General features: G+C 44.1%; 3 protein-coding genes across 39 annotated transcripts in view; all 3 read left to right on the forward strand.

The window, feature by feature from the left end:
- LOC141793146 (protocadherin gamma-C5-like) overlaps nucleotides 1–15,300 on the forward strand; it is a 290,533-nt gene that overhangs the window by 213,150 nt on the left and 62,083 nt on the right. For 2 of the 37 annotated variants that reach the window (XM_074673597.1, XM_074673619.1), the window contains exon 1: nucleotides 12,695–15,259. The exons of the other annotated variants lie outside the window; for them this stretch is intronic. In XM_074673597.1, coding sequence (XP_074529698.1) covers nucleotides 12,857–15,259 — 2,403 coding nt within the window. In that variant the 5' untranslated portion in view covers nucleotides 12,695–12,856. Of the gene's footprint in view, nucleotides 1–12,694; nucleotides 15,260–15,300 lie in introns of those variants that run through there. 37 annotated transcript variants of the gene reach the window in all.
- LOC141793853 (protocadherin beta-16-like) lies at nucleotides 292–3,480 on the forward strand. The gene is made up of 2 exons (XM_074674723.1): nucleotides 292–2,850; nucleotides 3,415–3,480. The coding sequence occupies exons 1-2, from the start codon at nucleotides 436–438 to the stop codon at nucleotides 3,478–3,480; spliced, it is 2,481 nt and encodes an 826-aa protein (XP_074530824.1). The 5' UTR covers nucleotides 292–435.
- Nucleotides 6,591–9,398, forward strand: LOC141793152 (protocadherin beta-16-like). Its single transcript, XM_074673637.1, has one exon. It carries the CDS (start codon nucleotides 6,840–6,842, stop codon nucleotides 9,249–9,251), a length of 2,412 nt encoding a protein of 803 aa, XP_074529738.1. The 5' UTR covers nucleotides 6,591–6,839; the 3' UTR covers nucleotides 9,252–9,398.

Genomic DNA, 15,300 nt, shown 5'->3' on the forward strand with positions numbered 1-15,300 from the left:
TTGCTTATAAACTGAAATTTCAAACATGATAATCATACATTTAATTTTTGTTACCAAATAATGAAAAAAAAATATACGGGGAAAGTGTCAGTAAGGTCAAAACAACGACCAAATTGTCAGATTAGTTAGATAAAAAGTGTGCCTTTGCAGTACAGTGGTAATTTTGATCCCATGATGTAATTTATATTTTCAACTCAAAGCGTCGCTGTTGGCAAGCGTGTTGCGATTGCTCTAGATGTTTTTTTTCCTCTCAGTGCCCTTCCCCGTCGTGCAGTTACGTTTGACATGAAGTAGAACGAGGCAGACAACAGGGTCCTCGCTCGACGGGAGCACCAACAGGATCAGTTTTACTGGATACTTTTACTTATAACCGTTTTTTGTGGATCGTATTTTGTCACAGACATTAGCTGATTACATCGTGAGCCTTTCGTTTTAATGACGCTCGACACGACTTCCAACAGAACAATGAGACGGCAAGTACTGTTGTTCTTCTTGCTGCTTTGTCTCAGCAGCGTGCTCGGCCAGGTCAGCTACTCTATTCCCGAGGAAATGTCCAAAGGATCTGTTGTTGGTAACATAGCGAATGATTTAGGTTTGGATCTAAAAAGATTGAAATCAGGTAAAGCTCGTGTCTATACTGGTGGCAGTGTGGAATACATCGGGCTGAATAAAGACAGAGGAGTCCTCTTCGTCCGGGAGAGGATAGACAGAGAGGCTTTTTGCGCAGAGACGACGCCTTGTGCTTTACATTTCCAGTTGATCCTGGAAAACCCTATGGAACTGTTTCGTGTGACAGTGGAGATCACTGACATAAACGATAATACACCCACTTTCACAAATGCAGAAAAACGCTTTGAAATCAGCGAATCCGCTGTGATTGGATCGAAATTCATTTTAGAGAGAGCCTTTGATTCAGATATTGGGCCGAATGGATTACAGCGGTATGTTCTCAGTCCAACTGATAACTTTGTTTTAAAACCTGGAAACCAGGCAGATCGGAGTAAAAAGGTGGAGATGGTTTTACAGAAGCCTCTGGATCGAGAAAAGCAGGAGCACATATCACTGTTGTTAACTGCTGTAGATGGAGGAGAGCCGCAGATGTCAGGGACGATGCAGATATTTGTTCATGTGTTGGATGTGAATGACAATGCACCTACATTTGCTAAACCTCTGTACAGAGCAAAAATTCCAGAAAATTCCCCCAAAAGCACAAGTGTAACGACAGTAAGTGCAACTGATAAAGACATCGGTTCAAATGGAGAAGTGTCATATCTGATTTCTACAGGTGACCGTGTGTTATCTGAACTTTTCAGGGTTAATTCAAATACCGGAGAAATTATCCTAGTCGGAGCATTAGATTTCGAAAAGGCAAAAATATACGAAATCGATGTTGAAGTGATAGACAGCGGGGGACTCTCTGATTCTGCAAAAGTGATTGTCGATATTGTTGATATAAATGATAACAGTCCTCACATAAAAGTACCTTCGAAATCAGACTCTATATTAGAGGATTCCCCTCCAAACACTGTTATCGCGATGTTAAGTGTTGATGATCCTGATTCGGAAAATAATGGAAAGGTAGAATGCAATATAGACAACAATATCCCTTTCAAAATACAAACAACATTAAACGGATTTTATACTTTAGTAACAGAGGTCACTTTAGACAGAGAGATAGCTTCTCAGTATAACATCACAGTGACCTGCTCTGATGAGGGAGTGCCCTCCCTCTCCAGCAGCGTCACTCTCACCTTACAGATCTCTGATGTCAATGACAACGCGCCTGTCTTTGAGAGGAGCTCATATGAGGCCTACATTGTAGAAAACAACACACCAGGCCTCTCTATATTCACAGTGAAAGCAAGAGACGCTGACTGGAACCAGAATGCCCGTGTTTCTTACATCCTGGAGGACTCCTCTGTCAACGGAGTGCCAGTCTCCTCATACGTGTCCGTTAGTGCTGATAGTGGAGTCATCCATGCAGTGCGCTCTTTTGACTACGAGCAGATCAAAGACTTCAAGTTCCGAGTTAAGGCTCAGGATGGAGGCTCTCCTCCACTCAGCAGCAACGTGACAGTGAAAATAGTCATCCAGGACCAGAACGACAACCCTCCTCAGGTCCTGTACCCAGTCCAGACTGGAGGCTCAGTGGTGGCTGAGATGGTGCCTCGTTCAGCAGATGTGGGCTACCTGGTGACTAAAGTGGTGGCTGTTGATGTGGACTCTGGACAGAATGCCTGGCTGTCGTATAAACTGCAGAAAGCCACAGACAGGGCGCTGTTTGAAGTGGGCTTACAGAATGGAGAAATCAGAACTATCCGCCAAGTGAGTGATAAAGATGCTGTCAAACAAAGACTGACTGTTATAGTGGAGGACAACGGGCAGCCGTCTCGTTCAGCTACAGTCATTGTGAACGTGGCGGTGGCGGACAGCTTCCCTGAAGTGCTGTCAGAGTTCACTGACTTTCCACACGACAAGGAGTACAATGACAACCTGACTTTTTACTTAGTGCTGGCTTTGGCTGTGGTCTCCTTCCTCTTCATCACGTGTTTGGTGGTTATTATATCAGTGAAGATCTACAGATGGAGACAGTCTCGCATCCTGTATCACTCCAACCTGCCTGTCATTCCATATTATCCCCCACGTTACTCAGACACTTTGGGCACAGGGACTCTGCCACACGTGTACAACTACGAGGTGTGCAGGACGACTGACTCCAGAAAGAGTGACTGTAAGTTCGGCAGAGCTGGTAGTCAGAACGTGCTGATCATGGACCCCAGTTCTACAGGGACCATGCAGAGGATACAGAGTGAGAAGAGCATCCTGGATGAGCCAGACTCTCCACTTGAGGTTAGAATATTAAAAATGTCCTAATACATTTTTTCTCAACATATTTGCTGCTCACTTTTCTAACACACTTTAACTCCATAATGTGTTGCCAGGAGCCACGGTTAGCTCGGTCATATTTGAAGTTATGAATCATTAATTTAAATTGGATTCCATATAAATAGTCACCTTACTGTTGTTGTTTTGCCTTAAGCATTGGTGTTAAAGTGATCTGAAAAAGATCACAGCTGTCATTACCTTTTTTGTTTATTCTTTTTTTTGCCAAATGTGTTTTTGTTGTTATCCTTCGTTCCATTCAGCACCACGGACAGCGTTTCTTGTTGTAGTCATTTTGTAGACATCACCATTGGTAGGATGTTTTTTTTTTTTTCTCATATCAAGGCTTGAAGCCCTTCTACCCGGTGTTTAAAGTTCAACGTACATGCTTCATAAAAATAACTTGATCTGGAATGAGACGGCAATAACTCGTGCTCGAGAAAAAAATATATGTTTTTTTAACTGTTCCACAGAAATCACAGCATTTCCTATTCGCTTTGCTCATCTTTTGCTGTTTGGTGTGTTGAACAGAAAGGGCCGCTGTTGGCCAGAGTGTGGCAGTCTTTGACAGGGCTGAAAGCTGTACCTCCCCCTTAGACTGTGTCATGATAGACAATAAAACGGGAACATAGCGCTCGTCCTTCTTAAAGACAAACTACTGACGGACATTGAACGTTATCATATTTTTTTCCTTTTCATCAAGACTCGAATCGAGTTATTTTACTCTCTTTTGTGGATTATACTTTATACAACACGATACTGGAATACAGCGGCTAAACAATGAAACGGCAAGTACTGTTGTTCCTTTCGGTTCTGTCCCTCTCGTCGGTGCTCGGGCAAGTCAGCTACTCCATTCTCGAGGAAATGGAGATCGGCTCCTTAGTATGTAACATAGCTCAGGACTTAGGTTTAGATATAAAAAGACTTAAATCTGGCAGGGCTCGTATACACTCCGGAGACAGCGCAGAATATGTCGAGCTGAACAGAGAAAGAGGAGTCCTCCTCATTAAAGAGAGGATAGACAGAGAGACGCTGTGCGGAGAAACGACGCCCTGTGCTTTACATTCACAAATGATTCTGGAAAATCCGATGGAAATGTTTCGTATAACAATAGAAATCACAGATATAAATGACAATGCTCCGAGGTTTTCATCAAGCGAGAAACGTTTTGAAATCAGCGAGTCGGCTGTAGTTGGATCTAAATTTGTTCTAGAGAAAGCAATAGATGCTGACATCGGTACGAATGATCTTCAGAGCTATTCGCTTAATCCAACAAATAATTTTGCATTGAAATTGGAGAATCGTGCAGACGGTAGTAAAAAGGTGGAAATGGTTCTTCAGAAGCCCTTAGACCGAGAGCAGCAGGAGCAGATACCGCTCTTATTGACTGCACTAGATGGAGGACAGCCGCGTATGTCTGGTACAATGCAGATTTTTGTAAACGTGCTAGATGCAAACGACAATGCACCTGTTTTCACCAAGTCAGTGTACAAGGCAACAATAACAGAAAACTCTCCAAAGGGAACCAGTGTTATAACTGTCAGTGCATCTGATAAAGATGGAGGCTCTAATGGAGAAGTATCTTACACAATTTCTAATAGCATGCGTCGTTTATCTGACTTATTCAAGATCAATAGAAAAACAGGAGAAGTTATCCTGGTCGGTGAAATAGATTATGAAAAAGCAAAGATATTCGAAATTGATATTGAGGCTATAGACAATGGAGGACTCTCTGATTCGAGTAAAATTCTTATTGATGTCATTGATGTGAATGACAACAGTCCGCAAATAAAAATACTGTCCAAATCAGAAACCGTTTTAGAAGACTCTCCAGAGAGCACAGTGATTGCAATGCTGAACGTGAATGACCCCGATTCTGAGAGGAATGGACAAGTTAAGTGTAACATTAATGAGGACATTCCTTTCAAAATACAAAATACCATGAGCGGGTTTTATACTCTCGTAACAGAGTTCACTTTAGACAGAGAAATGGCTTCTCAGTATAACATCACAGTGACCTGCTCTGATGAGGGAGTGCCCTCCCTCTCCAGCAGCGTCACTCTCACCTTACACATCTCTGATGTCAATGACAACGAGCCTGTCTTTGAGAGGAGCTCATATGAGGCCTACATTGTAGAAAACAACACACCAGGCCTCTCTATATTCACAGTGAAAGCCAGAGACGCTGACTGGAACCAGAATGCCCGTGTTTCTTACATCCTGGAGGACTCCTCTGTCAACGGAGTGCCGGTCTCCTCATATGTGTCGGTTAGTGCTGATAGTGGAGTCATCCATGCAGTGCGCTCTTTTGACTACGAGCAGATCAAAGACTTCAAGTTCCGAGTTAAGGCTCAGGATGGAGGTTCTCCTCCACTCAGCAGCAACGTGACAGTGAAAATGGTCATCCAGGACCAGAACGACAACCCTCCTCAGGTCCTGTACCCAGTCCAGACTGGAGGCTCAGTGGTGGCTGAGATGGTGCCTCGTTCAGCAGATGTGGGCTACCTGGTGACTAAAGTGGTGGCTGTTGATGTGGACTCTGGACAGAATGCCTGGCTGTCGTATAAACTGCAGAAAGCCACAGACAGGGCGCTGTTTGAAGTGGGCTTACAGAATGGAGAAATCAGAACTATCCGCCAAGTGAGTGATAAAGATGCTGTCAAACAAAGACTGACTGTTATAGTGGAGGACAACGGGCAGCCGTCTCGTTCAGCTACAGTCATTGTGAACGTGGCGGTGGCGGACAGCTTCCCTGAAGTGCTGTCAGAGTTCACTGACTTTCCACACGACAAGGAGTACAATGACAACCTGACTTTTTACTTAGTGCTGGCTTTGGCTGTGGTCTCCTTCCTCTTCATCACGTGTTTGGTGGTTATTATATCCGTGAAAATCTACAGATGGAGACAGTCTCGCATCCTGTATCACTCCAACCTGCCTGTCATTCCATATTATCCCCCACGTTACTCAGACACTTTGGGCACAGGGACTCTGCCACACGTGTACAACTACGAGGTGTGCAGGACGACTGACTCCAGAAAGAGTGACTGTAAGTTCGGCAGAGCTGGTAGTCAGAACGTGCTGATCATGGACCCCAGTTCTACAGGGACCATGCAGAGGATACAGAGTGAGAAGAGCATCCTGGATGAACCAGACTCTCCACTTGAGGTTAGAATATTAAAAATGTCGTAGCATATTTTCTCAACATATTCGCTGCTCACCTTTCTAACACTCTTCTACTCCACAATTTGTTATCCAGATCCAGGATTAGCTCGGTCATATTTGAAATTTTGGAATGATTAAAAATATGAATTAAATTCCGCATGCAGGTCATCTTACTGTTGTTGTTTTGCCTAAAGCAGTGACCTTAAAGTGATGTGCTCGAGATCGAAAGTTTTTTTTTTGTTCTTCCTTATTTGTTTTTGTTGTTATCCTTCGTTCCATTCAGCACCACGGACAGCGTTTCTTGGTGTTGTCATTATGTAGACGTCACTATTGGTAGGTTGTTCTATTTTCCATATCAAGGCTTGAAGGCTTTCCATGTGAGGTTTACAGTTCAACATATATGCTTCATAAAAATCACATGATCGGGAATTACACAGTAATAACTCAACATAGAATTTTTTTTTTTTTCTTAATTGTTACACTGCAATTACAGAATTTCTCATACCCCTTCGTCTTATTATTGCTGTTTGGTGTGTTGAACAGAAAGGGCCGCTGTTGGCCAGAGTGTGGCAGTCTTTGACAGGGCTGAAAGCTGTACCTCCCCCTTAGACTGTGTCATGATAGACAATAAAACGGGTACAAAACGCTCGTCCTTCTTAAAAGACAAACTACTGACGGACATTGAACGTTTTTTATTTTTTTTTCCTTTTCATCAAGACTCGAATCGAGTTATTTTACTCTGTTTTGTGGATTATACTTTATACAACACGATACTGGAATACAGCGGCTAAACAATGAAACGGCAAGTACTGTTGTTCCTTTCGGTTCTGTCCCTCTCCTCGGTGCTCGGGCAAGTAAGCTACTCCATTCCCGAGGAAATGGAGATCGGCTCCTTAGTATGTAACATAGCTCAGGACTTAGGTTTAGATATAAAAAGACTTAAATCTGGCAGGGCTCGTATTCACTCCGGAGACAGCGCAGAATACGTCGAGCTAAACAGAGAAAGAGGAGTCCTCCTCATTAAAGAGAGGATAGACAGAGAGACGCTGTGCGGAGAAACGACGCCCTGTGCTTTACATTCACAAATGATTCTGGAAAATCCGATGGAATTGTTTCGTATAACCATAGAAATCACAGATATAAATGACAATGCTCCAAGCTTTGAATCCCATGAGAAACGTTTTGAAATCAGCGAGTCGGCTGTAGTTGGATCTAAATTTGTTCTAGAGAAAGCAATAGATGCTGACATCGGTACGAATGATCTTCAGAGCTATTCGCTTAATCCAACAAATAACTTTGCATTGAAATTGGAGAATCGGGCAGACGGTAGTAAAAAGGTGGAAATGGTTCTTCAGAAGCCCTTAGACCGAGAGCAGCAGGAGCAGATACCGCTCTTATTGACTGCACTGGATGGAGGACAGCCGCGTATGTCTGGTACAATGCAGATTATTGTAAACGTGCTAGATGTAAACGACAATGCACCTGTTTTCACCAAGCCAGTGTACAAGGCAACAATTACAGAAAATTCACCTAAAAGAACAAGTGTTATAACTGTCAGTGCATCTGATAAAGATAGAGGCTCTAACGGAGAAGTATCCTACACAATTTCGAATAGCAAACGTCGATTATCAAACTTATTTCATATAAACGGAAAATCAGGAGAGGTAATCCTGGTCGGTGAAATAGATTATGAAAAAGCAAAGATATTCGAGATTGATATCGAAGCAATAGACAATGGGGGACTCTCTGATTCGAGTAAAATTCTTATTGATGTCACTGATGTGAATGACAACAGTCCGCAGATAAAAATACTGTCCAAATCAGAAACCGTTTTAGAAGACTCTCCAGAGAGCACAGTGATTGCGATGCTGAGCGTTAATGACCCTGATTCTGAGAGGAATGGACAAGTTAAGTGTAACATTAATGAGGACATTCCTTTCAAAATGCAAAACACCATGAGCGGAATCTATTCTTTAGCAACAGAGTTCACTTTAGACAGAGAGATAGCTTCTCAGTATAATGTCACAGTGACCTGCTCTGATGAGGGAGTGCCCTCCCTCTCCAGCAGCGTCACTCTCACCTTACACATCTCTGATGTCAATGACAACGCGCCTGTTTTTGAGAGGAGCTCATATGAGGCCTACATTGTAGAAAACAACACACCAGGCCTCTCTATATTCACAGTGAAAGCCAGAGACGCTGACTGGAACCAGAATGCCCGTGTTTCTTACATCCTGGAGGACTCCTCTGTCAACGGAGTGCCGGTCTCCTCATATGTGTCGGTTAGTGCTGATAGTGGAGTCATCCATGCAGTGCGCGCTTTTGACTACGAGCAGATCAAAGACTTCAAGTTCCGAGTTAAGGCTCAGGATGGAGGCTCTCCTCCACTCAGCAGCAACGTGACAGTAAAACTAATAATCCAGGACCAGAACGACAACCCCCCTCAGGTCCTGTACCCAGTCCAGACTGGAGGCTCAGTGGTGGCTGAGATGGTGCCTCGTACAGCAGATGTGGGCTATCTGGTGACTAAAGTGGTGGCTGTTGATGTGGACTCTGGACAGAATGCCTGGCTGTCGTATAAACTGCAGAAAGCCACAGACAGGGCGCTGTTTGAAGTGGGCTTACAGAATGGAGAAATCAGAACTATCCGCCAAGTGAGTGATAAAGATGCTGTCAAACAAAGACTGACTGTTATAGTGGAGGACAACGGGCAGCCGTCTCGTTCAGCTACAGTCATTGTGAACGTGGCGGTGGCGGACAGCTTCCCTGAAGTGCTGTCAGAGTTCACTGACTTTCCACACGACAAGGAGTACAATGACAACCTGACTTTTTACTTGGTGCTGGCTTTGGCTGTGGTCTCCTTCCTCTTCATCACGTGTTTGGTGGTTATTATATCAGTGAAAATCTACAGATGGAGACAGTCTCGCATCCTGTATCACTCCAACCTGCCTGTCATTCCATATTATCCCCCACGTTACTCGGACACTTTGGGCACAGGGACTCTGCCACACGTGTACAACTACGAGGTGTGCAGGACGACTGACTCCAGAAAGAGTGACTGTAAGTTCGGCAGAGCTGGTAGTCAGAACGTGCTGATCATGGACCCCAGTTCTACAGGGACCATGCAGAGGATACAGAGTGAGAAGAGCATCCTGGATGAACCAGACTCTCCTCTAGAGGTGGGTTTTCTAGCCATGCTCTTTTAAAATGTGTCAGACGAAATTTCAGCACCATGGAAAGCGTCAGTTCAAGCACATTGCTGGTTTGCAAGCCTTAGTGGGAAAGCGTTTTGTGTGTCCCTTCTTTACAACTTTTACTTGATAGAATGCTCTAACTTTTACATATCATTAAGCACTGACATCAGATTATTAATTTTAGTTTTATCCGAGCTCATTTATCCCTTCTGTTTGGATATTTTTTAATATTTTTTTCCGTTTCTTTTAGTATTTAAAAAAAGAAATCAGGAATGGCTTTTCATATTGTTTGGCTTCTCTGCTGCGGTTCTTCTGTACTAGCACATTTTGAACTCATCGGGCCGCTGTTGCCCAATATGTTGCAGTTAGAGAAATGCTTTTGTCACAGATTCTCCCAGTCTACATCTTGGCGTCGTGATGATGCACAGTCTCATACGATGAATCCTCTCTTTGGTGAGCGGACTTTATCATCCATTGAAATCTAAACCTGGAACTCCTTTGATACATGGATTAAGAACATTTTTTTCTCATAATTTCAACTTCTTTCGGAGCGGAATCTTACTCTTTAAACGAGACACAAAACGGTAGCATAACCGGAGAGCGGTGTCTGAGAGAACAATGAAACGGCAAGTGTTGGTGTTTATTTTCCTCCTCTCCTCCAGTTCTGTGGTAGGGCAGGTCAGTTACTCTATTCCAGAAGAAATGACAAAAGGCTCTTTGGTCGGTAACATAGCTCAAGATTTAGGGCTGAACGTCAGACGGCTTAAGTCTGGCAAAGCTCGTATCTATACAGGAGATAGTATTCAGCATATCGAGCTGGATAGAGACAGAGGAGTCCTCCTCATTAAAGAAGAGATAGATCGCGAAGCCCTGTGTAGACAGACAACGCCTTGTGCTTTGCATTTTCAAATAACGTTAGAGAACCCGTTAGAGATGTTCCCGGTTACAGTCGAAATTACAGATATAAATGACAATGCCCCTGTTTTCCAAAAGGAAGACAGGAGGTTTGAAATAAGCGAATCTGCGGTCATCGGCTCTAAATTCATGTTAGAGAAAGCAATGGATCCAGATATTGGGCTGAATGGGCTTCAGAGGTACACCCTGAAGCCGAGTGACAATTTTCTGCTTAAATTACACTCTCAGTCTGATGGGAGCAAAAAGGTTGAAATGATTTTACAAAAGCCGTTGGACCGCGAGAAACAGGAACACATATCATTAGTTTTGACAGCAGAGGACGGGGGAGAACCACAAATGTCCGGAACAATGCAGATTCACGTTACTGTACTGGATGCAAACGACAATGCTCCTGTTTTTAGCCAACCCGTTTACAAAGCAAGCATAACAGAAAACTCACCAAAAGGCACGCTTGTTACTAAAGTCAGTGCCTCTGATGCAGACAAAGGCTCAAATGGTGAGGTTACCTACGTCATCGGGAATAGCATGGATACCATTACAAAGCTATTTAACATCAATCGTGCAGGAGAAGTAATTCTAGAGGCTCCAATTGACTTTGAAAAAGAAAAAACTTATCACATTGATATAGAGTCGATAGATCTCGGTGGGCTTTCTGATTCGAGTAAAATAATAATCGACATTATTGACGTAAATGATAACAGCCCTGTTATAAAAATGATCTCAACCTCGAGCTCTATACCGGAAGATTCAGCCCAGGAAACGGTAATAGCTTTGATGAGTGTAAATGATCCAGACTCCGATGCAAACGGTAAAACATTGTGTGTCATAAATGAAAACATCCCGTTTAATATTAAAAAAACATCAAATAACTTTTATAGTTTAGTAACAGACAGTGATTTAGACAGGGAAAGAGCCTCAGAGTATAACATCACAGTGACCTGCTCTGATGAGGGAGTGCCCTCCCTCTCCAGCAGCGTCACTCTCACCTTACAGATCTCTGATGTCAATGACAACGCGCCTGTCTTTGAGAGGAGCTCATATGAGGCCTACATTGTAGAAAACAACACACCAGGCCTTTCTATATTCACAGTGAAGGCCAGAGACGCTGACTGGAACCAGAATGCCCGTGTTTCTTACATCCTGGAGGACTCCTCTGTCAACGGAGTGCCAGTCTCCTCATATGTGTCGGTTAGTGCTGATAGTGGAGTCATCCATGCAGTGCGCTCTTTTGACTACGAGCAGATCAAAGACTTCAAGTTCAGAGTTAAGGCTCAGGATGGAGGCTCTCCTCCACTCAGCAGCAACGTGACAGTGAAAATAGTTATCCAGGACCAGAACGACAACCCCCCTCAGGTCCTGTACCCAGTCCAGACTGGAGGCTCAGTGGTGGCTGAGATGGTGCCCCGTGCAGCAGATGTGGGCTATCTGGTGACCAAAGTGGTGGCTGTTGATGTGGACTCTGGACAGAATGCCTGGCTGTCGTATAAACTGCAGAAAGCCACAGACAGGGCGCTGTTTGAAGTGGGCTTACAGAATGGAGAAATCAGAACTATCCGCCAAGTGAGTGATAAAGATGCTGTCAAACAAAGACTGACTGTTATAGTGGAGGACAACGGGCAGCCGTCTCGTTCAGCTACAGTCATTGTGAACGTGGCGGTGGCGGACAGCTTCCCTGAAGTGCTGTCAGAGTTCACTGACTTTCCACACGACAAGGAGTACAATGACAACCTGTCTTTTTACTTAGTGCTGGCTTTGGCTGTGGTCTCCTTCCTCTTCATCACGTGTTTGGTGGTTATTATATCAGTGAAAATCTACAGATGGAGACAGTCTCGCATCCTGTATCACTCCAACCTGCCTGTCATTCCGTATTATCCCCCACGTTACTCAGACACTTTGGGCACAGGGACTCTGCCACACGTGTACAACTACGAGGTGTGCAGGACGACTGACTCCAGAAAGAGTGACTGTAAGTTCGGCAGAGCTGGTAGTCAAAACGTGCTGATCATGGACCCCAGTTCCACAGGGACCATGCAGAGGATACAGAGTGAGAAGAGCATCCTGGATGAACCAGACTCCCCTCTAGAGGTTAGACTGTGCCATTTTTCATAGTATACTCCGACCATTTCTTCAGTTCGTCCTTTTTTTTGTGTATTTGTAACCCATTTTATTTCAGTACCTTAGACAGCGTCAAAACAGTCTTTACTCCCCTTCTTATTTCTTTCATTTCTACTTCTAGAGACGTTGAACACTTTATTCGAACAATGAACATTATTATCTAACATATTTCCGATTTTAATTAGCCTAAACAATAGTTTGTGAAACGTGTTTTGGCAGTGATCCATAAGTAGGCTATAAGTTGTTTTGTTTTTTTTGCTTGTTGGAAATCACACAGAGGTACCTACAGCTGTAAGTGTATTTTTTCTGAACTCGTGTAGTTTCATGTTTTGAACTCAGTGGGCCGCTGTCTACCAGTGTCTTGCCGTTTCAGTTTGTATTTATATACTAGGACATCCCCTCTCACTTCACAAGGGTGACGGACTCCGAATCATAACGCACATTCGATGGGGGAAGACACAACATGCACGGAATATCGACTTGAAACAATTCCATCGACCTTTTTGAGGAAAAAAAGACAAGCTCATTTATTTGCTCGACCTCAGTAGGCTTATCCAAAGGGAAGGATAAAACGTTTCATTTGTTCGATGGATCAGCCTGACAAGACAATGAGACGGCAAGTACAGTTGTTCTTCTCGCTGCTCAGTCTGAGTTCGGTGCTCGGTCAAGTCAGCTACTCTATTCCTGAAGAAATGTCAAAAGGCTCGTTGGTCGGTAACATAGCACAGGATTTAGGTCTGGATGTTGGGCGGCTGCAAACGGGTAAAGCTCGAATCCACACGGGAGGCAGCGCAGAATACATCCAGCTTAACAAGGAAAAGGGTCTCCTTATTATCAGTCAGAGAATAGACCGAGAAGCTCTCTGTGGTGAGACAACGCCTTGCGCTTTGCATTTTCAGATAGCTCTAGAAAGCCCAATAGAAATATTTCCGGTTACTGTTGAGATAACAGACATTAATGACAATGCTCCGGTGTTCGAAACAGAAGAGAGGAGGTTTGAAATAAGCGAGTCTGCGTTCATCGGATCAAAATTTATACTCGAAAAGGCAATAGACCTTGACATAGGACCGAATGGTTTGCAGAGCTATACATTAAAGCCAGATGATCATTTTAAGCTTAAAATGCACAGTCAGTCTGATGGAGGCAAAAAGGTTGAAATGATTTTGCAGAAGCCTTTAGACAGAGAGAGACAGGAGTTTGCTTCATTGTTGTTAACCGCGGTAGATGGAGGAGAGCCGCAGAGGTCTGGGACAATGCAGATTCATATTACTGTATTGGATGCTAATGATAACGCTCCTGTGTTTACGCAAAACGTTTACAAATCAAGTGTCAAAGAAAACTCTCCGAAGGGGACATTAATAACAAAAGTCAGTGCCTCCGATGCAGACAAAGGCTCCAACGGAGAGGTAACCTACGTAATAGTAAACAGCATGAGGAGCACATCAAAATTATTCAACATTACTAAGGATGGAAATCTTATTCTAAATGACCATATTGATTATGAAAAGGCCAAAAAATATGAAATTGATATAGAGGCAGTAGACCGAGGAGGTTTGTCTGAATCCAGTAAAGTGGTCATTGAAGTAGGAGATATAAATGACAATGCTCCTCTTATAAATATGATTTCATCATCAAATTCAATTGGAGAAGATTCGCGCGCTGACACAGTGGTAGCTGTGATGAGCGTAAATGACCCTGACTCTGATGAAAATGGAAAGGTTCATTGTGTTATTAACAAACACATACCATTTACAATTTCAGCTACATCGAGTAACTTCTACAGCATCGTGACAGACAGTGATTTAGACAGAGAGAGAGCCTCAGAGTATAACATCACAGTGACCTGCTCTGATGAGGGAGTGCCCTCCCTCTCCAGCAGCGTCACTCTCACCTTACAGATCTCTGATGTCAATGACAACGCGCCTGTTTTTGAGAGGAGCTCATATGAGGCCTACATTGTAGAAAACAACACACCAGGCCTCTCTATATTCACAGTGAAAGCCAGAGACGCTGACTGGAACCAGAATGCCCGTGTTTCTTACATCCTGGAGGACTCCTCTGTCAACGGAGTGCCAGTCTCCTCATATGTGTCGGTTAGTGCTGATAGTGGAGTCATCCATGCAGTGCGCGCTTTTGACTACGAGCAGATCAAAGACTTCAAGTTCCGAGTTAAGGCTCAGGATGGAGGCTCTCCTCCACTCAGCAGCAACGTGACAGTCAAAATGGTCATCCAGGACCAGAACGACAACCCCCCTCAGGTCCTGTACCCAGTCCAGACTGGAGGCTCAGTGGTGGCTGAGATGGTGCCTCGTACAGCAGATGTGGGCTACCTGGTGACCAAAGTGGTGGCTGTTGATGTGGACTCTGGACAGAATGCCTGGCTGTCGTATAAACTGCAGAAAGCCACAGACAGGGCGCTGTTTGAAGTGGGCTTACAGAATGGAGAAATCAGAACTATCCGCCAAGTGAGTGATAAAGATGCTGTCAAACAAAGACTGACTGTTATAGTGGAGGACAACGGGCAGCCGTCTCGTTCAGCTACAGTCATTGTGAACGTGGCGGTGGCGGACAGCTTCCCTGAAGTGCTGTCAGAGTTCACTGACTTTCCACACGACAAGGAGTACAATGACAATCTGACTTTTTACTTAGTGCTGGCTTTGGCTGTGGTCTCCTTCCTCTTCATCACGTGTTTGGTGGTTATCATATCAGTGAAAATCTACAGATGGAGACAGTCTCGCATCCTATATCACTCCAACCTGCCTGTCATTCCATATTATCCCCCACGTTACTCAGACACTTTGGGCACAGGGACTCTGCCACACGTGTACAACTACGAGGTGTGCAGGACGACTGACTCCAGAAAGAGTGACTGTAAGTTCGGCAGAGCTGGTAGTCAGAACGTGCTGATAATGGACCCCAGTTCTACAGGGACCATGCAGAGGATACAGAATGAGAAGAGCATCCTGGATGAACCAGACTCCCCTCTAGAGGTTTGACACTGCCTTTGCCCCCTAACCAGTCATCAGACATT

The sequence above is a fragment of the Halichoeres trimaculatus genome, unplaced genomic scaffold (assembly GCF_033239565.1).
Source record: "Halichoeres trimaculatus isolate MK-OKI-2021-1 unplaced genomic scaffold, fHalTri1.1 fHalTri1_scaffold_7, whole genome shotgun sequence".
Lineage (NCBI taxonomy): Eukaryota > Metazoa > Chordata > Actinopteri > Labriformes > Labridae > Halichoeres > Halichoeres trimaculatus.